At 37.4% G+C, this 25,203-nt stretch overlaps 3 protein-coding genes and 1 non-coding gene across 4 annotated transcripts in view; 1 reads left to right on the top strand and 3 right to left on the bottom strand.

Annotated features, from left to right (window-relative positions):
- The window catches only part of LOC145786921 (uncharacterized), a 39,425-nt gene extending 32,759 nt beyond the window's left edge, over positions 1-6,666 (bottom strand). Inside the window, exons 1-12 of the mRNA XM_082598663.1 lie at positions 6,543-6,666; positions 6,049-6,202; positions 5,674-5,756; positions 5,029-5,182; positions 4,551-4,633; positions 4,099-4,252; positions 3,480-3,565; positions 2,516-2,669; positions 1,896-1,978; positions 1,223-1,379; positions 1,015-1,094; positions 777-930 (exon numbers count right to left, since the gene is read on the bottom strand). Coding sequence (XP_082454789.1) covers positions 777-930; positions 1,015-1,094; positions 1,223-1,379; positions 1,896-1,978; positions 2,516-2,669; positions 3,480-3,565; positions 4,099-4,252; positions 4,551-4,633; positions 5,029-5,182; positions 5,674-5,740 — 1,172 coding nt within the window. The 5' untranslated portion in view covers positions 5,741-5,756; positions 6,049-6,202; positions 6,543-6,666. The remainder of the gene's footprint in view (positions 1-776; positions 931-1,014; positions 1,095-1,222; positions 1,380-1,895; positions 1,979-2,515; positions 2,670-3,479; positions 3,566-4,098; positions 4,253-4,550; positions 4,634-5,028; positions 5,183-5,673; positions 5,757-6,048; positions 6,203-6,542) is intronic.
- Positions 5,888-25,203, bottom strand: part of LOC145786924 (uncharacterized) — a 37,188-nt gene continuing 17,872 nt past the window's right edge. Inside the window, exons 16-23 of the mRNA XM_082598666.1 lie at positions 10,157-10,310; positions 9,895-9,977; positions 8,945-9,098; positions 8,503-8,585; positions 8,113-8,266; positions 6,604-6,689; positions 6,049-6,202; positions 5,888-5,909 (exon numbers count right to left, since the gene is read on the bottom strand). Coding sequence (XP_082454792.1) covers positions 5,888-5,909; positions 6,049-6,202; positions 6,604-6,689; positions 8,113-8,266; positions 8,503-8,585; positions 8,945-9,098; positions 9,895-9,977; positions 10,157-10,310 — 890 coding nt within the window. The remainder of the gene's footprint in view (positions 5,910-6,048; positions 6,203-6,603; positions 6,690-8,112; positions 8,267-8,502; positions 8,586-8,944; positions 9,099-9,894; positions 9,978-10,156; positions 10,311-25,203) is intronic.
- Positions 11,277-11,384, top strand: LOC145787037 (U6 spliceosomal RNA). Its single transcript, XR_014291356.1, has one exon. It is a non-coding gene; the product is annotated as a U6 spliceosomal RNA (small nuclear RNA).
- LOC145786625 (uncharacterized) lies at positions 12,723-15,533 on the bottom strand. The gene has a single exon (XM_082598315.1). The coding sequence runs from the start codon at positions 15,500-15,502 to the stop codon at positions 13,211-13,213; it is 2,292 nt and encodes a 763-aa protein (XP_082454441.1). The 5' UTR covers positions 15,503-15,533; the 3' UTR covers positions 12,723-13,210.

Consider the following 25,203-nt stretch of genomic DNA (forward strand, 5'->3'; position numbering starts at 1 on the left):
TGACTTGATTTGGTATAGCCTATGCGTTCGACTGTGATAATGAGAAAGAAACAACGTTGTTTACTAGTTGTGCAAGATGATGCAGCAATGAGCCAACTCTGATCGAGTGATACTCTGTCAGAACATAATATACTTTTTTTACAATTTTTGTTATTCAAGTTTTGACTTTATCAGGTCAGTTTACAGCTTTTGGCGTGAACACTGAACAGCATACACTTTTTTATTACGTTTTGTGGCTCTCAGCTGATCATTTCTGCCAAAATATGTAACATAATCGCTCTTTTGTTAAAAAGGTTGCCGACCACTGCTCTAGAACAAACACAACTAAAGGACTTGCAAAAGCGATTGTCGCTTCTGTCTGACTCCAACTGACGTCATAATCCGTGTGTTGCACAATGCAATCCGCCATTACAGGAACGTGGCCAAAAATACAAGCGCGTGGAAAACCATAGTTTTGATAATTTTTATTGAGATAAATATAGCCTTAAAAAGTAAGGGCAAAGTTGGTATTTATAGATTGAAACATGCTCTTTCAGATAAAGTGCGGTCAAAGTCATCGTGCAGTTGCACTTTAAACTATTTCACAACTTGTTTAAACTTCTGAAACATGGGAAAACAAATTGCCGAGGAACTAATTAAATGAGAATAAATGGATCAAACATAACCCATATGCAACTAACAATCAAAAGTTCGAAGTTAATCAACATAATAAACAAAAAGACGGACAACAAATAAATCAAGGTAGTACCACATTGAAACGCACTTTCCCAACTTACTTTATACTTCCGCTACTCAAGGAACTCTGATCGCTGACTGGGCGTTTTTCGGGATATTTCCTTCCCGCCTTCACGCAGCCAATTTTAATCCACAAGCCATTCAAGCAATCAAGTGAAAGGGGTCCTCTGAAGCTATCGCATTCAAAAGGAAAGTCTAGATAAAGAAAACTTAAGTTAGTCATCATCACTTCTTCCGCAGTAAAAAGTGTAGAAAAGAAATTAGGAGGAGGATTCTCACCTATACCAAAGCAGCCCAGCTGTGCTTTCTTGCTGTGAGAGGTGAAATTCCTCAAGTCGTGGTAATGCTGTATAACTTCGCTGAAAACAAGCAAGAAATAATAAGTTGTGCATAAAAAAAAGTTATTTTTTCTAACATGAAGCAAGTCCATACGCTTCACGCCATCAACCGCCATTTTAAAACTTTATAGTAAAAATGAGACACTTACGCTAATGTCAAACTATCCAAATAATTTATTTGAACGTGGGTTACTCTGTCAGGATGTGAGAATCCGTCTGCTATGCATCCTGTTTGCGTGAACAGACTTTTATAGCACGCCAAGGTCTTGGGATACACATCGTAGGGTATACAAGAGGACGGGATAACTGTTGAAACAAAACAAAAAAAAGTATCAAAAGACACTAAGTGATGTATGACAAGTACGGTGGTAGTATGAGATGGAACAAATGCAACCCAACTGCAGGATGAGGGAAGAATAAATAGAACAGTTTAAAATAATGTTGTGGAAACACCAATAAGATTTTTTTTCCACAAATACACCGTGGCGTGTTTTGTTAATTCTATAGTGGTCACGCTACACACAAATCGGTTGTGTGGTTGAGTAAAAACCTCAAATTGCTGACCAGCAGGAATACATTGCTATGTCTCGGTAAGACACGAAATTTAAGTTGGACACCAAGGAACTTCTTTGCGTGTCGACCCAAAACTTCACTATCAGACACGCTGTAAACGCTTTGTGAAGAAGCACGGCGAAATATCTTGACTTTAACAAGCTGTAAAATTACATTGATACACGTCGGTACAACTGTTTCAAAACAGCTTTTTGTCTGCTTATAAATAAATGCCAAAGATTTCGCTTCATCTTTCGACAAATGTCTTACCGACTCCTAAGCACTTTTCTTGATCCGCAGCATTGCCAGCGAAGGCGCTACGTCCAAGACTATCCAGCTTGGTCTTCACTTCACTGAAAATAAGAGAAATGGATATTTCACTGAAGCATTTTTTACCACCTTTTGTAACTCGTAGTTTCAAACTCATCTCGAATTACAGCATATAAACAAGGAACACATTTACTCTCAAATTTCGTAATATATTAGCCCCTTCTTGTTTTAATAATGAGAGAAGACATAGATTTACGCATAATAAACAGGAAAATCGCAACGATAGACCCAATAAAAATTATACAGTACACCGATAAACAGAAACATAATGTAAACAGAAACATAATGTAAAAATCCAGCAAAACTATACTATAGTAGTTATATACATGAAAAAAACGTGTAACTTCAAAAACAATATTTATGCAAATGTTTCTTTCATTAAGCTTAATAAAAGTACCAGGGTCCTGATGAAATGAAAAGAACTGGGATTTATTTGAAGCTACTCTGTAATAAAAACTTTAACAATTAAACAGGATACCTGCAGCCTAGATTTTGTTTTCGATGTGCTAGTGACTAATAAGTGCAAGTTGCTCAGCGCCAGATAGGGATGATTCACTTACTGCAAATTGAGAGCAGCCAATGCTGAAATCTGACTTGAAGCAAGGCTACCAGGATATTCAAACCCATATTCGCCACACTGAGCATCTTTGAATAAGTAACTGAGACACTCAAGTGAGTGCGGACCCAAATATGAAAGACAAGCGTTCGGGAACACTAAAATTTGCAAGAAAAGGGTTTATTAAACTCTCCCTTCTATTTGTCATAAGAAGTCCACTGGAGTAGCCGAGCTAATGTGACAAAAACTCTAAAATAAAATTAAATTCGTTAATTTATCGCTGCCCTTTCTTCTAATGCAATATTTACTGAATTAGTCTACCAGTTTTTACGTTTCACCTGAGCAGCATTATGTTTGTGTCTAAAATTATACTTTAACGGAAAAGACACTTTGACGATGCGAAAAATTTAACACACGTTCAACAGATAAAAACGGGTTACGTTTAAGTATCAATAGTTGCAATCAGACAGTAGGCCTACAATTTAGCAAGGGCGTCATAACCTTGAAAAGAAGCAGTGCCAATAAAAAGTTTAATTGCTGGAGTTCGAATAACCGACTCAGCAACCAAGCTGTTTTTCGGTGGCCCAGGCATATCAAAGCGTGCAAAACCCTAGGTTCAAACTTGCAAAACGGTTTCTTTGTTCGAAGATAAATATTCCACAATTAAGCAAATTTTCCATCTCTAGCATAAAACAACTAAACTGCTGCACTGCAAAAACCTTTGCAATTACTAATATGTGTTAAGTGGTGATCTTGAAACATTTTATGCTTGAAGTTGAATTCCAGGAACGTGTTGCTTTGATTCCGAGTCTAGAGTGTTAATGAAGTCTTCACTGAGTGTAGTAAAGTTGAAAATAAACTATCATCCATCATCATCATCATCCATTTTGCTTCAAAGAAGCCTGGTCTTTACCCGAAACATCAGGGTCTTTGACAAGTCAGTTAAGTTATACAATGCCATTGCTTACCAAATCCAACACAATCCAGTTGTGCCTCATGGTCGAACCGAACAAAAGCTTGAAAGCTTACGTTTTTCATCTTTGTGTTCACTTTTCTGCACATGAGAAATGAAACGAGCAAGAAAAGCAATAAAACTGGGAACCAAAGAGCCATGTAACATTCTTTGCATTAAACCATAAGCAATGACGTCACTTGAGGTGCTGAGCTTCGGGGACATAAAAGCGGTCAAATACGCTGCTTGAAACTATTGTAGTCGCTACTAGGTTACATGATTGAAATACTCAGAGCTTTTGTATCTATGTATTATGTGCCACATAGAACAGAGCGTAGTTCACGTGTTCAGCAGCAGTACAAAGAAACCAATCCAGTAAACATACTCTGTTTTTTACAACAGGCAACGCGGCTACAAAATTTGCAACACCACAATATGCATTTGGTCATCAAATTATTAAACTGGTGTTTATTAAAAATTAAATCAAAGCTACAAGTATATTCTCCCAATTTCAATTTAGATTACATCGATTTCCGCTTGAGTGCATTGAATAATGAAAATAAACTAAAGCCTTCATTAACAGACAACCCCCACACTAGCATCATGAATTTTCGATATTCAATAAACAACCGAACCGTAAATTCAAAAAATTTATCTCCCGTCTTTCCGTTCTTGAGTATCTATCAGGACGCTCCCTTCCGTTCTCGCTGCAGCCGCTGAAGTTCCAGATAGCATTCAGGCAGTCATCAGAGTGCGGGCCATTAAAATGTGTACACTCCTTGAGAAAGTCTAAAAAAGCAACAGTTTGATCTAGAGAAAAGGTTTATTTTGGAAACAGTTTTGAGTTTTAAGTAAACGATCTCGTACTTCCAGTCTTTCACGCAATCCAGTTTAATATGAGAACTTATCCAATCGTTAATATGATATCCAGTCTACTGTAGCTTATTTCAACTAAATGCAGAGAATGTTCATAAATATGACTGCTGGAGCTACTGCAAAATAAGGATCTAGTGATTTACCACGGTGGTTTCACAGGTAAGTTCTAAGTTGGAAAGAATATGTCAACGATGCTAATACATGTACTTACTCATCCCGTAACAAGATATCTGTGAATATAAGTCCCCAGCCAATGCGGTCCGGGAAAGATTGCGAAATGTTTCCAGTAATTCACTAGACAAGTTACATTAAATAGTATCGAGAATAAACATGTCTTGCATTTGCCAAGTAGTTACAAATGCTGCCAGAGAGGTATTAATGAACATGAATAAGTTTTTGTCGTATCTAGGCTTACGCCCGGTGGTTGAAGATTTAGATTAGGTGGACGGGAAGGCAAGGAAGCCACTTTTCATGTCCACCTTAAGACATGTCTTAAAGTGTCTTGCCATCGATACAAATTACAGTCACATGCTCTTGGGCGGTGTCGAACCAGCGACGTTTGAATGTCAAACCAGGGCTTTCATCGCTAGGCCATGCACCCGACATGAATATGTTGATAACGCAACGATAAAACAACGCATCAAAACGAACATGAATTGAACTTTTTTGCCTCTTAAAAGCTCGTTTACCTTAAAGTTAGACTCAACACTCGAGGGTCAAGAGGTACACCATTCTTCCTGGAATAACCCAACCCATCGGACGTGCAGCCGGCTTCCCTCCACGCATTTTGCACACATCTGACCGAATGCGGTCCTCGAAAGTTCACGCAACTACGAGGAAACACTAAACACATGTTTTATTAAAGTTCCCACAAAAACATGTTTGATACTCAAGTAGGCTACAATCTACATTGCAAAGGCCGAACCGTATTTACAATAGACTACCGGACTAACTCGGCGACTCTTGTGCATTGTAGCACATGGTTCAACAACCATGTTTGTCGGTGGCTTAGCAAGCGTTTCGAAACTTAAGTTGTTTTCATCAGCGGAAAATTGAATGATCAAATGACTATTTAACGTTATGTCTACTCAGTTGACTTCAGTTAATCGATTGTAAACATAGTTTATCAGCACAGTTTTGAAATGTATTGTTTCGCATAGCATCTTTTCACTGTTTCAAGATAACAAATTCACAACAGTAACGTCTTGTTACAGAACCATACAGTAAAAAGTTTTTTCACCTACATTGGAAAAAATAGCATAAACGCAGATAGACAAACAGATCTTACAAATTGTCAGCTTTTCCACTAACTTACACAAAAGCCTTCAACTTACCCAGTCCAAAACAATCAAGCTGTGAGTAGTTATTTCCCACCCGCGTTTGTTCAAATATGTTTTGCATGTGGAGTTTAACTTTGCTGAAAAAAATGATACCCCCATGAAATTAAACGAAGAAGCTTCATGTCAAACACATTCACTCATTTGAGTCCATTATTTTAATGGAAATAATTCACAACCAATAGTAATCTGGGGTGAAGTACTAAAAAGACTAGTTTACGTGTCTACAATGTCTATCAATGTAATGAAAGCTGATCACATAATTATCAGTACACCGTAATATTTACAATAGCGGCAGCCACGAATAATTCAATACCGTTTTAAAAGATAGAGAAATGCAAATAGCTAATACAAATATGTTTCAAATCATACCGTAAGTCTTTGGAGTGAAGTCGTGTCAGATTCTTCACGGAAAGATTCTGTGGATTCCCGAGTCCTTCCTCGATGCATCCCACATCTTTCCAGATGGACTGGTAGCACTCCACATCATTAGGTCCTTCGTATTCTTCACAGCCGTCCGGATACTCTAAAAGTTTTTAACAAATGTTTTATTATTATTTCGATTAAAATGTTAACATTGAAAACTTTCTTCCACAATGAACAAATATAAATGAATTACGCTGCAAACCATTCTGCTCGTAGCAGAAATCCAATCTCATCATTTTTTAGACCTACTTCCTACAGACATTGGTGTTTGAAATTAAAACGAATACAAAAGGAAATGGTAGATAAATTTGATTGTCATTGTCAAGACTATAAAGTGCAGACTGTAGCCTACTGTCAAGCCTGTAGGTAGACTCGTTGTCAAAGGTGATGAACCCGTTAGTTATTCATAAAACACTTGGTAATGGTACCTTAGAAACCACCTAGTAAATTAGTCCTTCAAACCACAGATGAAACATTGAAAGGTTGAAACCAAACTCGTACTTATCCCGTAACAATTCAAGCGGTCCTCTGTGTTGTTTTCGTTTCGTGCTCTCGTTGTATAATTCGTGAAGTACACGAGCAATTCACTGTGACGCAAAAGCAAAAGATTACACAAAAAGTTTGCAAATGTCGGTTACTTAAGCCAAACCTAAAAGATAAAAACTTAAAAGATTTTTGTTGTTACTACTTTTGCTTGTACCTATAAACAATATGTGGGCAACATCTTAGTAGTATCTCAGTAGAAAGGCAGCAGGTACAATTAACATGGCAAAAATCAGACGATGGTATGAACACAACCGTCGTTGTCGCGTGAGCTTCTGGGGCCGAGGGTCTGTCCTTTCACCGCCCCAGATTCACGATGTTTCCGGACTACACTGGAAGGCTACTAAAGAGCAGCCAGTCTTTGGTTTCATCATCCATGACACGCACACCTTCCACTCCGTTAGGTGGCTTGAAGATAGTACAATCCTTGATGATGCGGTCTGCTGTCTCTTATTTGGCACCACATTTACAGGAGGAAGAAGAGGCCATTCCCCATTGGTGCATGGTTGAGCAGAAAAGTCCGATGACCGTACGAAGACGGTTGAGGCGAATCCATGCCTGCCTTTGTAATGTCAGACCGATGGGGCGGGTGTCGGCGTCGGGGATAAACAAATGGAGTCTTGACGGTGCTTTACTTTCATTCAGAATTCCATTTATGGACCGCCCAATTAACCGAAAAACATAACCGAACACAACACAACCGAAAATTTACGACAAAAACCTATTCAATCTCAACCCAGAAAGCAAATCAATCAGTTTTTACATTGGTTTGCCATCTGGGTAGTAACCAAGTACAAACACCGATAGGATACCGCACCCATAATGGTGAAACTAGTGAGTGTTATGCAACAATTATTCCAGTTAAAGCGTTAGTTAATTGGAAGAATTGTGATGTTCCGTTTGGGGTTCATAAATTCTTAAATACAGTAATTCAATGGTCAACACTATTTTTGCGATATAAACTTTGAAACCTGATTTAGAGTAATTTTAGGGTGCTGAATCCGAATCTGACATCAGATTTATACCTACATGTCGGGCTTTTGAGATGTAACAACAAATTGATCCTGTTGCCAAAAGTGGAAGATTTGATGTTGCGTCTATTAGGCTATACGTACTACACACTGCAATATATCCAGTGCATAAATAGCTGACATACACTCATAATCTAAAATTTTAATACAAATTTGTTTTGGCTAAAAATTATTAACAAAAAAGTAACAACAACCTAAAAAGAAGGCTGAAGGTATAACTGAGCACTCTTTGTCAATGTTTTGCATCAAATCATAGATTGAACCAATGTTCGTGTAATTATTTTGATCAAACGAACTGTTGTAAACAAAACCGAAAATCACATTTTATAATGAAAACCACAGCGGCGCCGCTTTCATATCCCTACTATGAGAAATGTCACAGTTGATGCAAGAACTAACCAGACAAACTAATGGATAACTTAGTTATTGTACTCACGGTAGCTTCAGGTTTTGTACAGAGTCATTTTGACAGCCGGTTAAATTAGAAGGATTGTCATATCCGATATCCTCGCAACCCGCGCCTTTCCACACCGACATCAAGCATTCTTCTGTATGAGGTGGGTGGTTGTCGTCGCAACCAAACGGAAAGTCTAAATTTGTCGAAATTCACATTCGGAGCGCCGTGTTTAATTCGGTAGTTTTCGACTCTGGGTCATTTTACAAAGGCATCAGGGACACTTTAAAACTTCTTACCAACAATGAAGTAATCACTATTACTATATTGAATAAACCTCCTACTGTAAACAGCTAAAAACGATTGAGTTAAATCACTAAGTATGACAAACTAAAGATATATGACTAATTGACTGTTTGTAAAACAACTTACACCGTCCATAGCATGATAAAAGAGCTTCATTCTCTAGCTCATCAGCTCTTTCGCTTATACTCATCATATGCGCTCTCAGTTCTCTGCAAATGGAGTTACAGTTACAGACTATTTGCACATTCAATTACGACGCCCATACAGTGGCTTAGTGGTAGCGTTATCTACTGCGGTAGACCTGGGTTCGAAACTGTGGTTATCAAATGAATTATCGAAACTAAAAAAGTCAATACCACTGTTGTCAATGTTAAAATTTACAAAATTGATATTCGCCAGCGTTCTTTCTTAGCAAACAATACAAAATAACACAGAATTGGTGATCACCAGAAAAACGGTCTGACGACTGAAGCAACTGTTTGACCAAATAACGAAGCGACGGTGACGTCCAACCACGTAGCCTATCAAAAAAAAAACATTTTAACACTGTCAAATTAACGTATTCTACCTTATGTTGAAGCTGTCGAGTAACGCAATGGCTTGCATGGTAAGATTTTCGGGCTGGTCATATCCATTGGTTGAACAGCCCGCTTCTTTCCAAAGATACAAGTAACAGAATATTGAATGTGGACCATTGTACGTTTTGCAAGGTCCAGGAAAACCTATCGAAAACAGAATCTCAGTTTCCAGTTATAAATGTCAAGGTAGGTTGATACAGTGAGCTAGACTTAAAGTAATCCAATAATGCACAACAAATAATCTTTTTTGTCGCACCAGGCTTACGTCTAGTGATCACTGATTTAGATTAAATGGAAGGGAAGACAAGGAAGCCAATCTTTGTGTCCACCTTCAGGCACGCCATTAAGCGTCCTGCCAAAAACATATGCCTTTGAGCTTGAACGGTGTCAAAGCGGCGCCCTTTGAGCGCTGTAACAGAGCCCTCACCACCTGACTTTACAGCCGACGTTAACATTATGATAGCATACGATATATGAATGATAAAGCTGTTGGAAATTAAAATTTGAACACGCCAACTATCAATGTTGTTTGAATACAGTTGTTTGTGTGTTCAGTTGTTTAAATACACGAACACTAATAGAGTACCGTATTTTAGCTTCCATTTTAGCTTGTCATTACTTTTTTGTAAATAAGTTTGCGTTAAAAACAAATTCGTATCAAAATTTTATTTTGTGAGTGTACTTCAGCTGTTTATGCACCCCGTGGCACGGCTTACTGGACATAGCACAGTGTGTATGTCTATGTGTAATAAATGCAACGTCAAATCTTCCATTTTTGATAATAGTAACAATTTGTTGTTACCATATTTCACAAACCTGACGTGATATAATAAATCTGAGACTAGACTCGGATTCAGCACTCCAAAGTTACTGTAAATCAGGTTTCAAAGTTTAAACCGTAAAAATCGTGGTTACCAGTTTATCCAACAAATGCACCTACCTAATCCGTAGCAATCGCATTGGGACTGAAAATCTCCTTCATTTGCACGCTTTTTAATCTCAATAGTGTACGCGCTTAAGTTGCTGCAAAAAATTAATCGAATAGATTATAGAGAAAACACATCGGTAAAATACAAGCTTCATTTATGGTTCTTCACAGTAATCAATAAAATTGAAAAATTTAGTTTTCAAAGCAAAGCATGGTTATTTGTTAAGAAAGTAGGCCTTTCATCGAATAAATTCTTAATATAATTCAAAGTTACCGTAGGGACATATGTTTAACAGTATTATTTTCAAGAGGACTTAATTCAGATGGATATTTGAAACCTTCTTCCAAGCAACCAGCCGCCAAGTACAAATTGACCTGACATTCCAAGGAATGTGGACCCCAGTAGAAATGGCAGCCACACGGAAAAGCTAAAAAAATGTAAACAAAAGCTTTATAAAAAAAAAACAAAAAAAACGCTGCTTTGTCTTTGTTTAGTGTGGTTTCTCACAAATGCACTAAAAGTCGTGATTTTTGTTTCAACCTTTCTTTGGTTTCTCACCAAAGCAGCCACCACGTGCGTGCTCAGTACAGTCGACGTCTGATTTTTTTGATCCGAATTCACAACCAATGATTTTAGTTAAATGTCAACAACTACTAGGCCATTGAGCCCTGACTGTTGATTGTTTTTAATTCAGCAGAGCAGGGGTCACCAACCTTTTTTGCATGCGGGCCACTTTGGCACCAAGGAGAGCTGTGGCGGGCCGCACTAATAAAATGTTCGGTAGGTTGACTCTTATGCTAGAAAAGAACGCATTTCGTACCCAGTATCCAGCGTTACATGTTGTTCATATTTATGTTGGAATACCGCAGCAATAAAATTAATCGAGCAACGCTACTGCCAGGCCAAGCTCCTTTTACAACACTTTTGACTTTTTTAACAATGCCTAATAAACGAGGCCACTTGCTTTGCGCACTTATAGCGAGGCGAACGGTTTCATCAAAATATTCATTGCCAAGCAAGAGTGGTGTTGTCACTCCGCTTCATACAAAAAAATCTTGCAATTAACAATTTCAGTAAACAAGGAAATGTTTGACACATCGCAATACAGGCAACAATAGTTAGGCCTACCTGCAAACATATCAGCGAAAAATAGGCTCCAATAACAGGGAAAAAGAAACCAGGCACTATGAAACAAACGCTTGTGGAAATCACCGAAAAATCGTAATTCTATCGTTATTCATGGACAGTCTTCCCTTTAAAAAAGCAATGAGTTGGTTTTTCATCCTTTTTGTGAGAGTCTATAAAACCGTCTTTCTTTTATTATAGACAACTGTCACTTGCGATGCTTATCAGCGTGACAAGAATTTGTTGATTAACAACATTTTGCAGTAGCCTACTTGCTTCGGCAGTACATATACTAAAATTGGAACGATATAGAAAAGATTAGCATGGGCCCCTGCGCAAGGATGACAAGCAAAATCGTGAAGCGTTCCATATTTCTTTAAAAAAAAAAAAGCATTTTGCAGCAAGTTACTAAGCTAAATATTTTCATAATACAATCAGAAAAAGTCTTTAAATTTATATATAATTTTTTATAAATTGAATTGGCACACCGACCTATTTTGCCAACAAAAACTTGCATAAAGATAAGATAACACTGCTCGTGAAACACCATAACGTTGAAACGCACACTAGCGTTTACATGACATTTGCAAACTTAAAATAAGCAACCCTATGCTCACAGACAATTTCGAAATTCGAATACAGACGTTTTAATCAACCACTGGGACAGTGTGGCTGGACATCGCATTGGAATAACTTTAAGCAACCCCCACCTAGAACTATAATCTGATTGGTCGATCTGTGGAATCATATGCAAAGCAAAAATACGCTTCCCGGAAAGTATTTTTTGCCTTCGTGCTTTTTAACTCCTCAAGAAAAGTATTTTTAGTTATACTTGTATGCTGATACCTTCCGCGGGCCGCAGCGATACAGCGTGGCGGGCCGCATGCGGCCCGCGGGCCGCCACTTGGTGACCCCTGCAGCAGAGTGTACATTTAGTAGAGTGCAGAAGACAAAATTTATGGAGGTTGTTAAGCACCAAAGTTTTAAAAAAGAATTACTATTAAGTTGGATCTAGAGGCATTGATAGCCAATGTGTAGGCATTAATCCGACCTCCTACTGCAGTTTTAAGTTTAGTTTACAATAAATTGAAAAAGAAAAGATTTTAGTTTCGTTTGGTCATATCTACTATATTGCTGTGAATCCTGGACTATATGCCCACAGATAGACGTAAAAATTAACAATGCTGAAAGTTAGTTCATACGGAGAATGATGGGAATTAACTAGATTGATAAGATCACTAATAAAGAAGTGTGGAGACGCTCTGGGTGTATCTTTGGCGTCCTCATTAAAACAGTTATAAAAAGGCAAATGACATTCATCGGGCACGTCTATCGTAAGTGCGGAATTTAGCACTCAGTAATGATGGGGAGGCTTCCTGGTCAGAGACACGGGGCGTCCACACTTAGAAATTTTTTAATTTCTTTAACATGGACAAACCAGGATTTTGTAAATTTAATAAGAACAATGGACGATCGATCGTTGTGGAAAATTACGGTAGCTGACGCCTTATTTAGGCATGGCCGATGATGATATTTTACAACTCAGTGGCGATATAAGTGTAACGTCCGCTTTGTCTATTTGATTGCTACGTTACAGTGACGTATTTTGTTTGTCGTTGACCTTCGCTCTATTGAACTGCCTGGTCAGTTTCTTCTGTCTAGATTGCTTCCAACAACACGACACATGAATTTGAATTGGTTTTCACGTGTTCTTTTAATGTGCTTTTTTTAGACAATCTTTTAAACACAGGTAACTTTGAGATTTCTTAATTTGCGACCGTCCAGAGAAAAGCAATTTTGTAGAATGAAACAAATCGATTTACAGTACAATTTACGAATTCCCTTTCTCAAGGATTGACAATTATTGAAAAACGAATAGGTCATAATGGTTGTATAATTCAATGAAAACTGACGTTGTATCGTCGACTAATAAGTTACTGATTTAACGAAAACAGACCACAGGTGCCAAACGCATATGCGAAAGAGGCCAAACAATATAAAAGAGAAACAAAAACAGGTGGCTTTTTTAGTACAGTGGTCGGCAAAAGAGAAAAAATCCAAATATTAACAAACGAGTCACAAATGAACGCAGAGGGCTTAACTTAAGAAAATTGGCAGTAACATTCCCTCCCCTTTAAGGCCTCGTACATTTGTTCAAATACACAGGTATAAACAACATGAGAAAACAAAATCAGCACAAATTTACATTGGTTTTGCAGGAACGATCAAGCATAACTTTTGAATTGGTCTGACAATCAAGGACTGTTTAGTTTGAACGCTAACGCTACGGACAATGCCATTTTTGTCGGGAAACGTTTGAATTACGCGACCCATGAGCCAATTGTTTCGGGGTGTGTTATCTGCGATTAAAACTATGTCCCCCACAGTCAGATTAGGAGATTTTTTGGTCCACCTTTGTTTTTGCTGGAGCAAAGGTAAGTACTCTTTTACCCACCGTGTCCAAAAGACGTCGGCCATGTATTGGACTTGTCTCCAGCGTTTTCGAGAGTAAAGCTCTTTTTTGTTTGTGAATGAGCCTGGAGGAAGGTTTATTTGCTGTTTTAGAAGAAGCAAATGGTTCGGTGTGAGAGCCTCCATGTCATTAGGATCGTCTGACGATTTTGTAAGTGGACGACTGTTAATAATGTTTTCTACTTCACACATGAAGGTAGTCAGCGTTTCATCTGTTAAAGTTTGGCCTTTACAGATAGCTGATAAGATTTTCCTAATGGATCTGATTTGTCTTTCCCACACACCTCCATGATGGGATGCACTTGGAGAGTTAAAGATCCACTTGATGCTTTTCTGTGTTAAAGCATCTTCGATTTGACTGTTGTTCCATGATTTGATGGCTTCTCTCATTTCTCGTTCACCACCAACAAAGTTTGAACCATTGTCAGATCTAATTTCTTCTACTTGCCCTCTTCTTGCGATGAATCGTCGTAGAGCGAGTATAAAAGATGAAGTGTCAAGAGAGTTTGCGATTTCAATGTGTACGGCTCTTATTACAAGGCAAGTAAAAATGACACCGTATCTTTTATGTTCTGTTCTACCCTTTTTAATAATAAATGGGCCAAAATAGTCTACACCAACATAGGTGAATGGAGGTTTGTCTGGTGTCAATCTGTTTTTAGGAAGATCAGCCATTTTTTGTGTGCTGAGTTTTCCGCTTCTTTTGCGGCAATCAACACATTTGGATAAAACCTTGCGGACTGCTGAATTGGCTTTTATAATCCATAGATTTTCGCGCAGGGCAGACAGGACGTGTTCCCTGCCACTGTGACCAAATGTGTCGTGCATTTCTTGAATGATGAGAGGAACTATTTGGGAGCGATTTGGAAGGATAATTTGATGTTTTGCATCGTGTTTGAGAGGTGCAGCTTTGATGCGGCCACCAATTCTTAGTAAATTGTTTTCTAAGAAAGGGTCGAATTTTATTAAGCTACTGCAGTTGTTTAATGGCTTTTGTGCTTTCAGTTGGCTGATTTCGTTGGCAAAGTGTTTTGACTGAACAAAGGTAAAAATAAAGTCTTGTGCCTTTGTGAGCTCATCTGGAGACAAGCAAAGATTGTGTGCTGGGGCATTTTGTTTATTTGCAAGGTTAGTCAGTCTTAAAGTCAGAAATTTATGCTTACAACGGAAAAGCCAAGCAACGATTCTTTTCAGCTTGTACCAAGAAGAATACTTACCCAAAAGATCTTCCAGAAAGTGGGATTCGCTTTGGATTGCAAAACACGTTTGCTTTGGTTGTTTAATTTCTGGGTCATTGTCCACGACTTCGAGAAATTCTGGTTGCTTAGGCCATTGAGGATTGTGGTTTCCATAGAAATTCAGGGCCGTTTTTCCATGTATTCCAGGGACATCAGTAACGTTTTCGGCGTATTGATTCATGATCATGTCATCAACAGACCTTTTATAGTCCATGTAAAATTTAGCGTCCCTTTCAAACTTTCGTTTCAAGCAATTAATTCTTTGGAGAGCTTGAGATTTGTTAAAGGGTAATTTTAGATCCGGATTTCGAACGGGCAAGTCGATTTGGTAGTGCGAGTCTTCCAAAAGTTTGATACTAGAGTTAACAGATTTCATGAATTGAGCTTGTTGGACAGATAATTCGGGTTTACAGTTAACAATTGAGTCAACAGCGTCAAAGCACATGTCGCACATTGGATGGGTAGAAGTTTTGGTAAAGAAATTTTTTGTTTTACTTTGATCCTGTTTGCTGTTAGGACAATTCACTAGCCAACCAACGGCCGTTTTGATGGCATAATAGCCACCTTTTGCTTGTATTACTTCTTGTGGTTGGAGAACGTACGGATTGTCATTGCCGATAAGGAGTCCTACCTCTGCGTCAACATCGGGAATCGAGATGTTTGCAAATTCTGGAAAGTGTTTAGTGTCTTCAAGGGTAGGAATATCTGTATTTGAAACAGGAATTTGAAAGGTGGAGTAGAGGGAGCTTAGAGAAATGTATTTGTTTTCGTCAAAATCTGACATTTCGACATTTGTGACCACTTTTACCTTGTTACGTTTGCCAGTGTTGTTTAGCGTGATGGTACAAATATTAGTTTCTTGACAGTCGGCAATTTGTAACCTTTCTATCAAATCATTTGTTATGAAAGATGTTGTACTTCCACTGTCCAAAAACGCTTGCGTAGTGATAGTTTGATTACTTCCTTGCAGGCGAACCTTTACTGGGATTATAGGAAGCAGACTGCGAGAATTTGTTCGTGTGTTGACAAGCCCATTGCGTATTGCTTGTGTAGGTTGATTAATTTTTTGAGTTGTTATGTCTTTGGGTGTGATATTTGTGGTGATTTGTGTTGCATCTGGGGGATGCAAGAGAGTCGTGTGGCGTTCAGTGCATCCTGGTTTCATGCAAGGGTCTTTCCTTTTACATTGATATGCCCAGTGACCAGCATTTAAACAGCACTTGCAGAGTTTGTTGTCGATTACAAATTTAAGCCTTTGGTCAATATTCATCATTCGAAATTGTTTGCATTGATTGAGAAAATGTTTATCTCTGCACAGATGGCATGTCCTTTCATGGTTCGACGATTTTATTTGCGTTGCAAAGGTTACGCTGCTCCTACGTTTGGATTTGGAATCATCGAATTGTTTTTTAGTAGATTTTAGAATATCGCATGCCAAATTGGTCGTTTCTCTCGTTTTGCGCGAGACGTATCGTGAGAGATCTGAAAGGCTTATTTCTTGATTTCTTTCATGCAAAATTACGTCAACTTCGCGTAACCAGCCAGAATACCAGCCACTTGGCAAGCGTCTTATTATTTTTGTTATGGTATCCATGTTGTCCATTTTCTGCAAGTAATTCATGCCAGACAAAGTACATATGCAGGAAGTAAGTTCCGAAGAGAACTTGATTAGAGAATCCTTGTTAGAATTTTGAAGAGATGGTCCGTTTATGACGGAATCAACACATGCGCGAGCTATTTGAAATTTTTGACCGAAGGTTTGTTGTAGCAAAGCTCTTGCTTTTGTGTAACCTTCATGGGGAAGCATGTATTGACACCCTTTTACCAAAGTGTGCGCAGAGCCTTTGGTGTATTGCAACAGATAAAAAAGTTTACGTTTAGGCTCTGTGAAATTACAATCAATTAACGTATCAAATGCGTCTATAAAACCACAGTATTCAGCAGAATTTCCATCAAAGACTGGGGGTTCTACAGACAACAGTGGGGACGGATTGATAGTAATATTTGGAATTTGTTTCGAGTTTACTGATTGATTATTGTTTATTTGATTTAGTACAGGGGCCTGGGCATACGACGTACTCGGCTCATGTCTCGCAAACGATTTATTTGCTACTGCTTGTGCAGGATTAATTTTGTTTGAAACAACAATAGGTTTGTAGATGTCAGACCTGCTGGTTTCTACATCACTCAACGTTAAATTGGATAACATAGGAGACACAGCATTATTGTTTACATTAGTTGCTAAATTCGATTGAAATTGTCCGTTTATATCAACATTGTCTTTAGATATTTTATAGCGCTCACCAGCATCTTCTTCTTCCGAAAGTTGGGCAATTGTCTCTTGGAGCTCTGCCTTTAGTTTAGCTTCCTGGACTTGTTGTAGGAATTTTCTTTCTTGTTCTTCGCGTAGCTGACTTTGTTTTAGGACCATTGTTTCAAATTCTGCTCTTGCTTTCGCTTGCTCTTGTTCCAACTCGCAAATCCTTTTTTGTGATTCCAATCGAGCTAATATTACCGCCTTCTTAACTTTAGCGCTCATTGTTGAGGAGCGGCTTTTGCTAGAATCTTTGCTGGCGCTGTCGCTTGGGTGCAGACTGCCATTTGTTGCTTGTTGGAGCCTTTTGGATTGTGATCTTGTTGTCACTTTTGATGTTGGGGGCTCTGGATTTGATGATTCTTCGGCATTTGATTTATCTGCCACGTCTGTCTCCTTTACAGAATTTGATGCCATTTTCTTGACATTCAACTTCGCTCACTGTCAACAACGACGACTTTCTTGATTTGATTTGTCTAAAAACTGAAATGTAACGTCCGCTTTGTCTATTTGATTGCTACGTTACAGTGACGTATTTTGTTTGTCGTTGACCTTCGCTCTATTGAACTGCCTGGTCAGTTTCTTCTGTCTAGATTGCTTCCAACAACACGACACATGAATTTGAATTGGTTTTCACGTGTTCTTTTAATGTGCTTTTTTTAGACAATCTTTTAAACACAGGTAACTTTGAGATTTCTTAATTTGCGACCGTCCAGAGAAAAGCAATTTTGTAGAATGAAACAAATCGATTTACAGTACAATTTACGAATTCCCTTTCTCAAGGATTGACAATTATTGAAAAACGAATAGGTCATAATGGTTGTATAATTCAATGAAAACTGACGTTGTATCGTCGACTAATAAGTTACTGATTTAACGAAAACAGACCACAGGTGCCAAACGCATATGCGAAAGAGGCCAAACAATATAAAAGAGAAACAAAAACAGGTGGCTTTTTTAGTACAGTGGTCGGCAAAAGAGAAAAAATCCAAATATTAACAAACGAGTCACAAATGAACGCAGAGGGCTTAACTTAAGAAAATTGGCAGTAACAATAAGATAGGTGACATTATTAGTTTAAATTGACGGCGCCAAAAAGAGTTACAAGCATGCTGATGCCAATCTAGTTTTTGGGTTACCCAATTTGGATTGGAATCTAGTTTTTGGGTTAATCTGATAATGAAGAGTCCAGCTAGTTGTTTGATTCCTTTAAATTGCGAGTTAACAGCTATCGCTATAATTACAACAGCGAAAACTCAAAAAAGTGTTTTAAAAATTAACTGCTATGAAACAGCCAGGAATAAGATTTATTTAGTTTTACATGAAATTTTTTTGGCTATAGGCTAGGTTTACTAAACTATTGATACATTTGTTCGTTGGCTTATATGTTGCAAAAAACAATCTGTATTTTATTATAATAAAGCAACAAAATCTTGCTTTGTTTTAGCTGTAGCCTACCCTCCTGCTCTTAAATGTGAGTTTAAACTGACAAAAGTAAAATTATCCATATTATACGTAAAAAAATGTTTTTCTCGAAAAGAATATTCATTTCTTTCAAGTTTCATCTATCTAAAGCTACCTTGAAAAAATGAACAAAAAACTCGGATTCAGGAAGATATAGGTTAAGAATGACTCCTTCACATAAACTGTAGAACGCCATTACTATTAGAAAGATACAAACTTATTAATTTCTACCTCGGAACAGGCAAGAGGTGTCTAAGTATCAAGTGATGTGCGAAGTGAAAAGTCGAGGACTTTGTAATTACAGCTTGATTAGCTGACAAAGTAACAAGATTTCCAATTACAGCTTGATTCAGGATGATTCAGGTCTAGATTCAGTCGTTATTCAAAAAGCGTTGATTCAATGAAGAAAAGTAAATATAATCCACAAGTTCTCTCACATTGATGATTATTTCCAGTGTGACTTTAATTAATCAAAATTATCTTACCCAGTTTGACTAAATTGGTCATTCGGAATAATCCAACGTTGAATTGGAGCAAATCGACACTTCGAAGTGTTGGTCAATTTACTCTAATTCAACGTTGGATTAATCCGAATGACCAATTTAGCTGGGTATTCAGACGGAAATCACCAGCACAAAGACTCAAAATTCAATGACACCAGACAAATAAATAGAAATGGATTAATTCCAATTCAATACCACAACAAGCTAACAATCTTTTCTACATTAATCTGACGTCTGCAGACGTTAAATTAATGTCAAATGGGCAGACATTGCCAGCTGGGACATTTGTCTTCCATAATCAATTTGATGCCTCTAGGGTCTAGGCAAATTAACCCACTTGAAACTTTTACCATTCTCTTTGGCGTTTTCACAAAGGGTAGCAACAATTCTTTCTACAAGTCAGTTTCAGCTTATAGAAAAAGTAGCAAGATTAGAGTACAACGAAAAAGGGAGAAAAATTTTATTTTGTGTATTGTTAGAATGGCACAAGCAAGTTCGGTATGAAACAAGCATAGGACCAAATCAAATTATAATATGTTTAATGGCAGACAGGTAAGCAGGGAAAAACTATAAAAACGGTAGTCAGCAACACCCAGGGCCGGGCCGGCGCAAGCCTGTTTTTCACTCTTGGCTAGCATTAATTTCCAAGTTCTATTGTTCCACATTTTACTGTGATAATGCCGGTCACAATTTAAGTATTAAGTAATTAAGTTTGCAAACCAATACTCAGGTTAGTTTGAGTCAGATTCAAACCAACAGTAGTTGTTTTTCAATCTCAGTGGCGAACCCTTTTTATTCAATGAAGTAGTGTGCCTGCCTCTGCACACTAGTGTGTATGAATGTGTAGTTAGATTTACTGTGATGGGGTGGTGGCTGACTAGATGACTGCTTATGGTCTTTCGCTACCATCCTGATTGCGCCATAATCTAACCAACAGTTGTACAATGCATTGTTTTGACAATTACATTTTACTCTGATTATATGTTAATATATGGCGCTGTTAAAACAAAATAAATTGACTTGACTTGACTTTTATCGAAAAAAGAGGGATATTTTTGCTTTGGAGTCGCAAAAATATTTTGGCAGTTCGTGGGTTGTGAGCTGATGACTTCATTTGATTTTCAAAGCAACTTTTATGGAATAAATACTATTTTCTCCTAAAATTTTTAGTTTTTGACTTTTGTGCAATGTTCCAAATTTGTGTTAATTTTAGGCTTGTTACAACTTGTGAACAACTAGGCTACTTTTTTGTGGCAATTGGGCTAGGAAATTTAAAAAGTATTTGTCAACTTACCTAGATTGAGTGACAATTTGAGTAGTTAACTGCCTGACAACATTAACTGACAAGCGACTCCACAAAAAAAATACAATTGTGCGTGCACACTTTTGAGAATTAGCATATCTTTTTTTTAATTACCTAAGGTTTTATACTTTTAGATTTGATTTACCTTAAAAAAAAGAAGCAAGTTATTGTTTGTATCATGAAGCTGAAATGTCATGTAAAAGTTAGCAAACGAAGTGCGCCTATCACAACTGAAAGGACTCGTGGAGAACATTACAAATCAATTCAAGCAACACTGTTTTTGCTGAAGAAGTCCAGTGATGTAGTTTTCTTACGTTGCTGCACTGAAAAAGAACGAAGTGGTGTAAAATATAAAGTCATCAACAATGTCAAGAAAATACTTGACAGGCATATTTGTGATGGAAAAGCAATGATTGGTCTTGAAGAACCAGATGTAAATTTGCTTATTGAAAAAGCAAATTCTTTTGATTTGAAATTGTTTTTAGGTGCACTGAGATCAGGTCACTTTGGGAAGTCATTGTCGGGTCCTCATGCGCTGTCATCGATAGAACGAGTCGAGAAGAATTATGTTGAAGCAACGCCGGAAGAGTTAAAGATACTTTCAAGAAAAGATTATTTTGTTCTGGGTGTAAACAAGCTAGATCTTTCCCACGGTCGCTTACAACACTTTCATTCAAAGGTATTTGCTTTAAAATACATGACGTCATTACAATTATCCTCAAACAAACTCCAAGTCGTACCAACTGAGCTGGCTCAAATGGAATCGTTGAGCTCTTTGCTTCTCATGGACAATGAAATTAATCAGTTTCCAATGTCTTTGTGCTGCTATGAATCTAGGTTGTGCAAAAACTTGAATGTGCTCAATTTGACAAATAACAAGCTGAGATATTTACCACCAAATTTTTGCAATTTGAAAGAACTGACACATCTGTCTCTTGGCAACAATGATATCAAGACATTACCACATCAGATAGGACAACTACAAAAGCTTCGCAAGCTTTTCGTTCCCAAAAACTCCCTAAATTTCATACCATATTCTCTTGTTTACATGCCATCCTTGGAAAAGTTAGATTTATCTTTGAATTCATTTCTTTCATTCAGGTCTCGTAACTATGTTCCTAGCCACAGTTCAGCTTCAGCTCCGCTTTCACTTCAAGAAATTGCTGCAAGAGTCGTACGAAAACACAACATAGTTTATGAAAATTCTTTATCTTGGCCGTTGGTTAGATATCTGAACAGTGGTGTGCAATGTAAGTGTGATACGTATTGTTTCGGCATTCTTAAGGACAGATGGCTGTATGAACATTTGCATATTCATATTACAAACGCTGCAGGTGTGTCTGAGTGGCATAAAGCTTACGTTGAAATTGCGATGTGTTCACGAAGATGCAGGCTGACCGGAGCATGGCCACCTGGAGATGTGGCCTGATTTGTCACATTTTGCAGATTTTGATTACAGCTATTGCTATTGCTAGTGCTTGACTGACATTTTTTGAGATGTTTTTACTTTTTGCGGTTTCCTAGTGACATAAAACTTTTTTGTTGCCTTGGGGAAGCAGTAGCAAATGAGAAAAAGTAAGTTGAAAAACGCAAAATCAGACTGTTATTGAAAATTAACAGTCTGACTAAAATCTTCGAAATCAAATTTTCTTTGTTTCTCAACATGTGAGGATGTTAAAACCTATTGTGTCATCTGGGGAAAAGAATAAAGAAAGCGTAAAAATATAATTTTTAGAAAAATTTATTTAAACGTTCGCCTAAAGTTAGGAAAACCTGGAAATTTCTGCAAAATGTGACAAATCAGGCCGTATCTTTAGGTGGCCATGACCGGAGGTATATGTTCGCTACGTTAAAAGTAGCGCGCTACTCGAGCTAAAGTGTCTTAACTTGAACTGACACAGGAAGCACTTTGTGACGTCAGAATGACCTTGAAAACGAATGATATTATTCGTCTACACTGCTATTTCAACCTCCAACAAGTAGCGCCGCTACCGCTACCAAAAAGTAGCGGCGCTACAAAAGTAGCGCGCTACTGCCCACCTCTGATGCTGTCCCAACGCCTTGTCTCAATAACTTGACATGATCACTTTATTAAATATGGATATTTAATGCATCATTATGTTTTTGTGCATCACAATTACATGATGATATAGGTAAATTAAAACATCAACTATGGAACATTCCTTCCTTTCCATATGAAAATAATTCTACATTTTATACTGAAACTTTAGTTTGTTGATCATTTGAAAAGTTACTATTTGTCTAGAAACAATGCAAATTTCCGTTGAGCCAATTATGGCAACCAAAAAACGTAACTACATTGCTTGCATAATACGCTGGTTTTTTTTTCGCTGAGACTTTTCGGTCATTTGTCCGAAATGACTTGAAAAAAATTCGGTCATTTTTTCTGATGAAAATATTTCCTTTCAAGTAGCTAATACAAACCAAAATTTGCACTTCCTGACTAGCTACAACATTAAGTTTCACTGAGAAACGTTGTTTTTTTCGGACATTTTGACCGAGTTGACTAGGCTATATATTTTTCGGACATTTTGCAAAAAAGTCGGTCAATGACCGATAAATGACCGAAAAACCCCCCCAGATAATTCGTATAATATTTGTAATTGCAATCAAATCACTTTCTGGTGTTTTGGTCTTGTTTTGACATTGTCATTTGATTTGTGCTGTTTTTGAGCGCTGTAACCAATTTAATTAAAAGTGTTGAACATATTTTGGAAAAGTTGATGGTTATAATTATGAGCAGGGGTGTTGCCAGCACAAAGTAATTTTGTGAGTGGAGGAAAATGAATATTATAGCATATGTCAGACATTCCGTCAGGAAGAGCCGGAAGCGACACACCCAGAAGGGGGTCTGGGAGGGTCTCCCCATACAAATCTTGAGGAAAAACTTTAAAATTGAGCATTCTAACGGTATTTTCAGCCTAAATAACAAAACCCTGTCAAATAATACTGTAACAAAGGATAAAAAGTTTATTTAAGTTACCGGTAGGAAAGCTAAAATAGCTGTAGGAATAATTATACACCTATGGTTCAATGGTAATCTTCAGTTGGTCAATAAAAACTTTTCAAACAAAATACAACACAGTAGGTTACTTATCTAATCCTCATATTACGTCTGAGGTGTAGGCCTACTACGCTTCACGCAGAAACAGACATTCGACATGACAGTAGGCTACCGCTGAGCAAACGAAAAACAAACGAAATTCGTATCATTGCCTCTGACTGCTGTTAGCAGTGAAAGTGTTAGCCTACATGGCTAAATGCAGCATAAATTACATCTTCTTTTAATAAACATTTTCACAGCTTTTTAACGTGTTACAATTGTGTTAGTCGGCTGAATATAAGTTACAAAAATATTTCTGGCCAAGCATTTCGAGAAAATCTGAAAAAACAATATCAGAAAATTAAGTTTGACGGTACTTATTTATTGCCAGCTTCTAAGCTCACAATTGGAAAAAAACTCATCTCTCGTGGGTCAGCGTTTTGTGGAAATAACAGAGAAATCACATCAGTTTGCACAATACATTCATCATAGAAATGATAACTCAATAGTTGTGCGTATCTACTAAGGTTTTGTTGTAGACTCGCACTGTGAAGGTTGTTTAGTCGGAAAGATTTTGGCGGGTTCGTAACAAACGTAGGTTTTCTACTTTTGTTCAGTTAAACTTCATAGTCCTTGGCATTGCTATAGAGTCACAGATCCAGTCCAAACAGACTGCCTTGCTCATGCAAATAGATCTAACGGCCATACCAATTCTCTTCAAATAAGTATGCACCTGATAACTGCTTTGATTTTGATGTTAAAATAACGTACACTTTCTGCTATTCGTTTTATCCGTTAGATCAGACTCAAGATCAAGCGACGCTGGTTCGGTGTGCGCTTGAGCAACACATTTCAGGGCTGCTCTTCATTCAGCGGCATAAAAGCCACAATGCCAAAAAATATGTCCCATCTCACAGAATTATATGAGTGAACTACCTACATGCAATAGTTACAAAAATTAATTACACAAGCTAATGCTTGAAGATAATTAGGATGCAAGCGTTTCATTCAAATCAAATTTGTTGTCTGGATTAACCCATATTCTCTCGGAGTCAGTTTAAACTGAAGGCGCCGCAAAAAGAAGAGTTACAAGCATGCAGATTGGAATCTAGTTTTTGAGTTAATCTGATAGTGAAGAGTACAGCTAGTTGTTTGATCCCTTTAAATTGTGAATTAACACCTATCGCAATAATTAGGCCTACAGCAGCGCAAACTCAAAAGTGTTTTTTGCATTGATTTAAAAATTAACTGCCATGAAACGGCTAGGAAAAAGAATAAAAAATTCCTACACACAACTGAAAAACATCTTATTGAAGCTATTTTACGAGAAAATGAAAAAAATAGACTTACAGTACTTTTGTAATTATTTTACTACTGTAGGCTAAGTTTAAGCTGACGCTAGGAGCAGGAGGGTGCAAGTGAAACATGTTTCTTTAATAAGCACGTTTGTAGTTTTGCACTGGGGCACCATAAAGTGGTTGTAGATTTTGATTATTTGCGAACATTTCAGTAGTTTATTTGAATTGAAAGCAGGGGCAGATGCAAAAATTAACCCATTGTCAATTCCCATTTGTAATCGACAAAGTTCATCACAATAGTTTGACATGAAATATTTTTGGTTATAAGCTTAGACAATCATTTAAACAACTTGTTGATGAAAATGTTAAACTAACATTCCTTTTTTGTTGATGATGGTTATGGTTTGCTTATTTGAATCTAAACGATTGATACTTTTCTTCGTTGGCTTATTATGTTGTAAAAAACAGTTTGTATTTGAACATAAAATAATAATTAAGGTAACACAATCATGCGTTGTTTTACCTCTACCCTTCTGCTC

The sequence above is a fragment of the Aplidium turbinatum genome, chromosome 17 (assembly GCF_918807975.1).
Source record: "Aplidium turbinatum chromosome 17, kaAplTurb1.1, whole genome shotgun sequence".
NCBI classification, from domain to species: domain Eukaryota; kingdom Metazoa; phylum Chordata; class Ascidiacea; order Aplousobranchia; family Polyclinidae; genus Aplidium; species Aplidium turbinatum.

Excerpts from the sequence above, each read along its gene's own strand:
- LOC145786625 (XM_082598315.1), bottom strand. The coding sequence starts at position 15,502 with ATGTCAGATTTTGACGAAAACAAATACATTTCTCTAAGCTCCCTCTAC.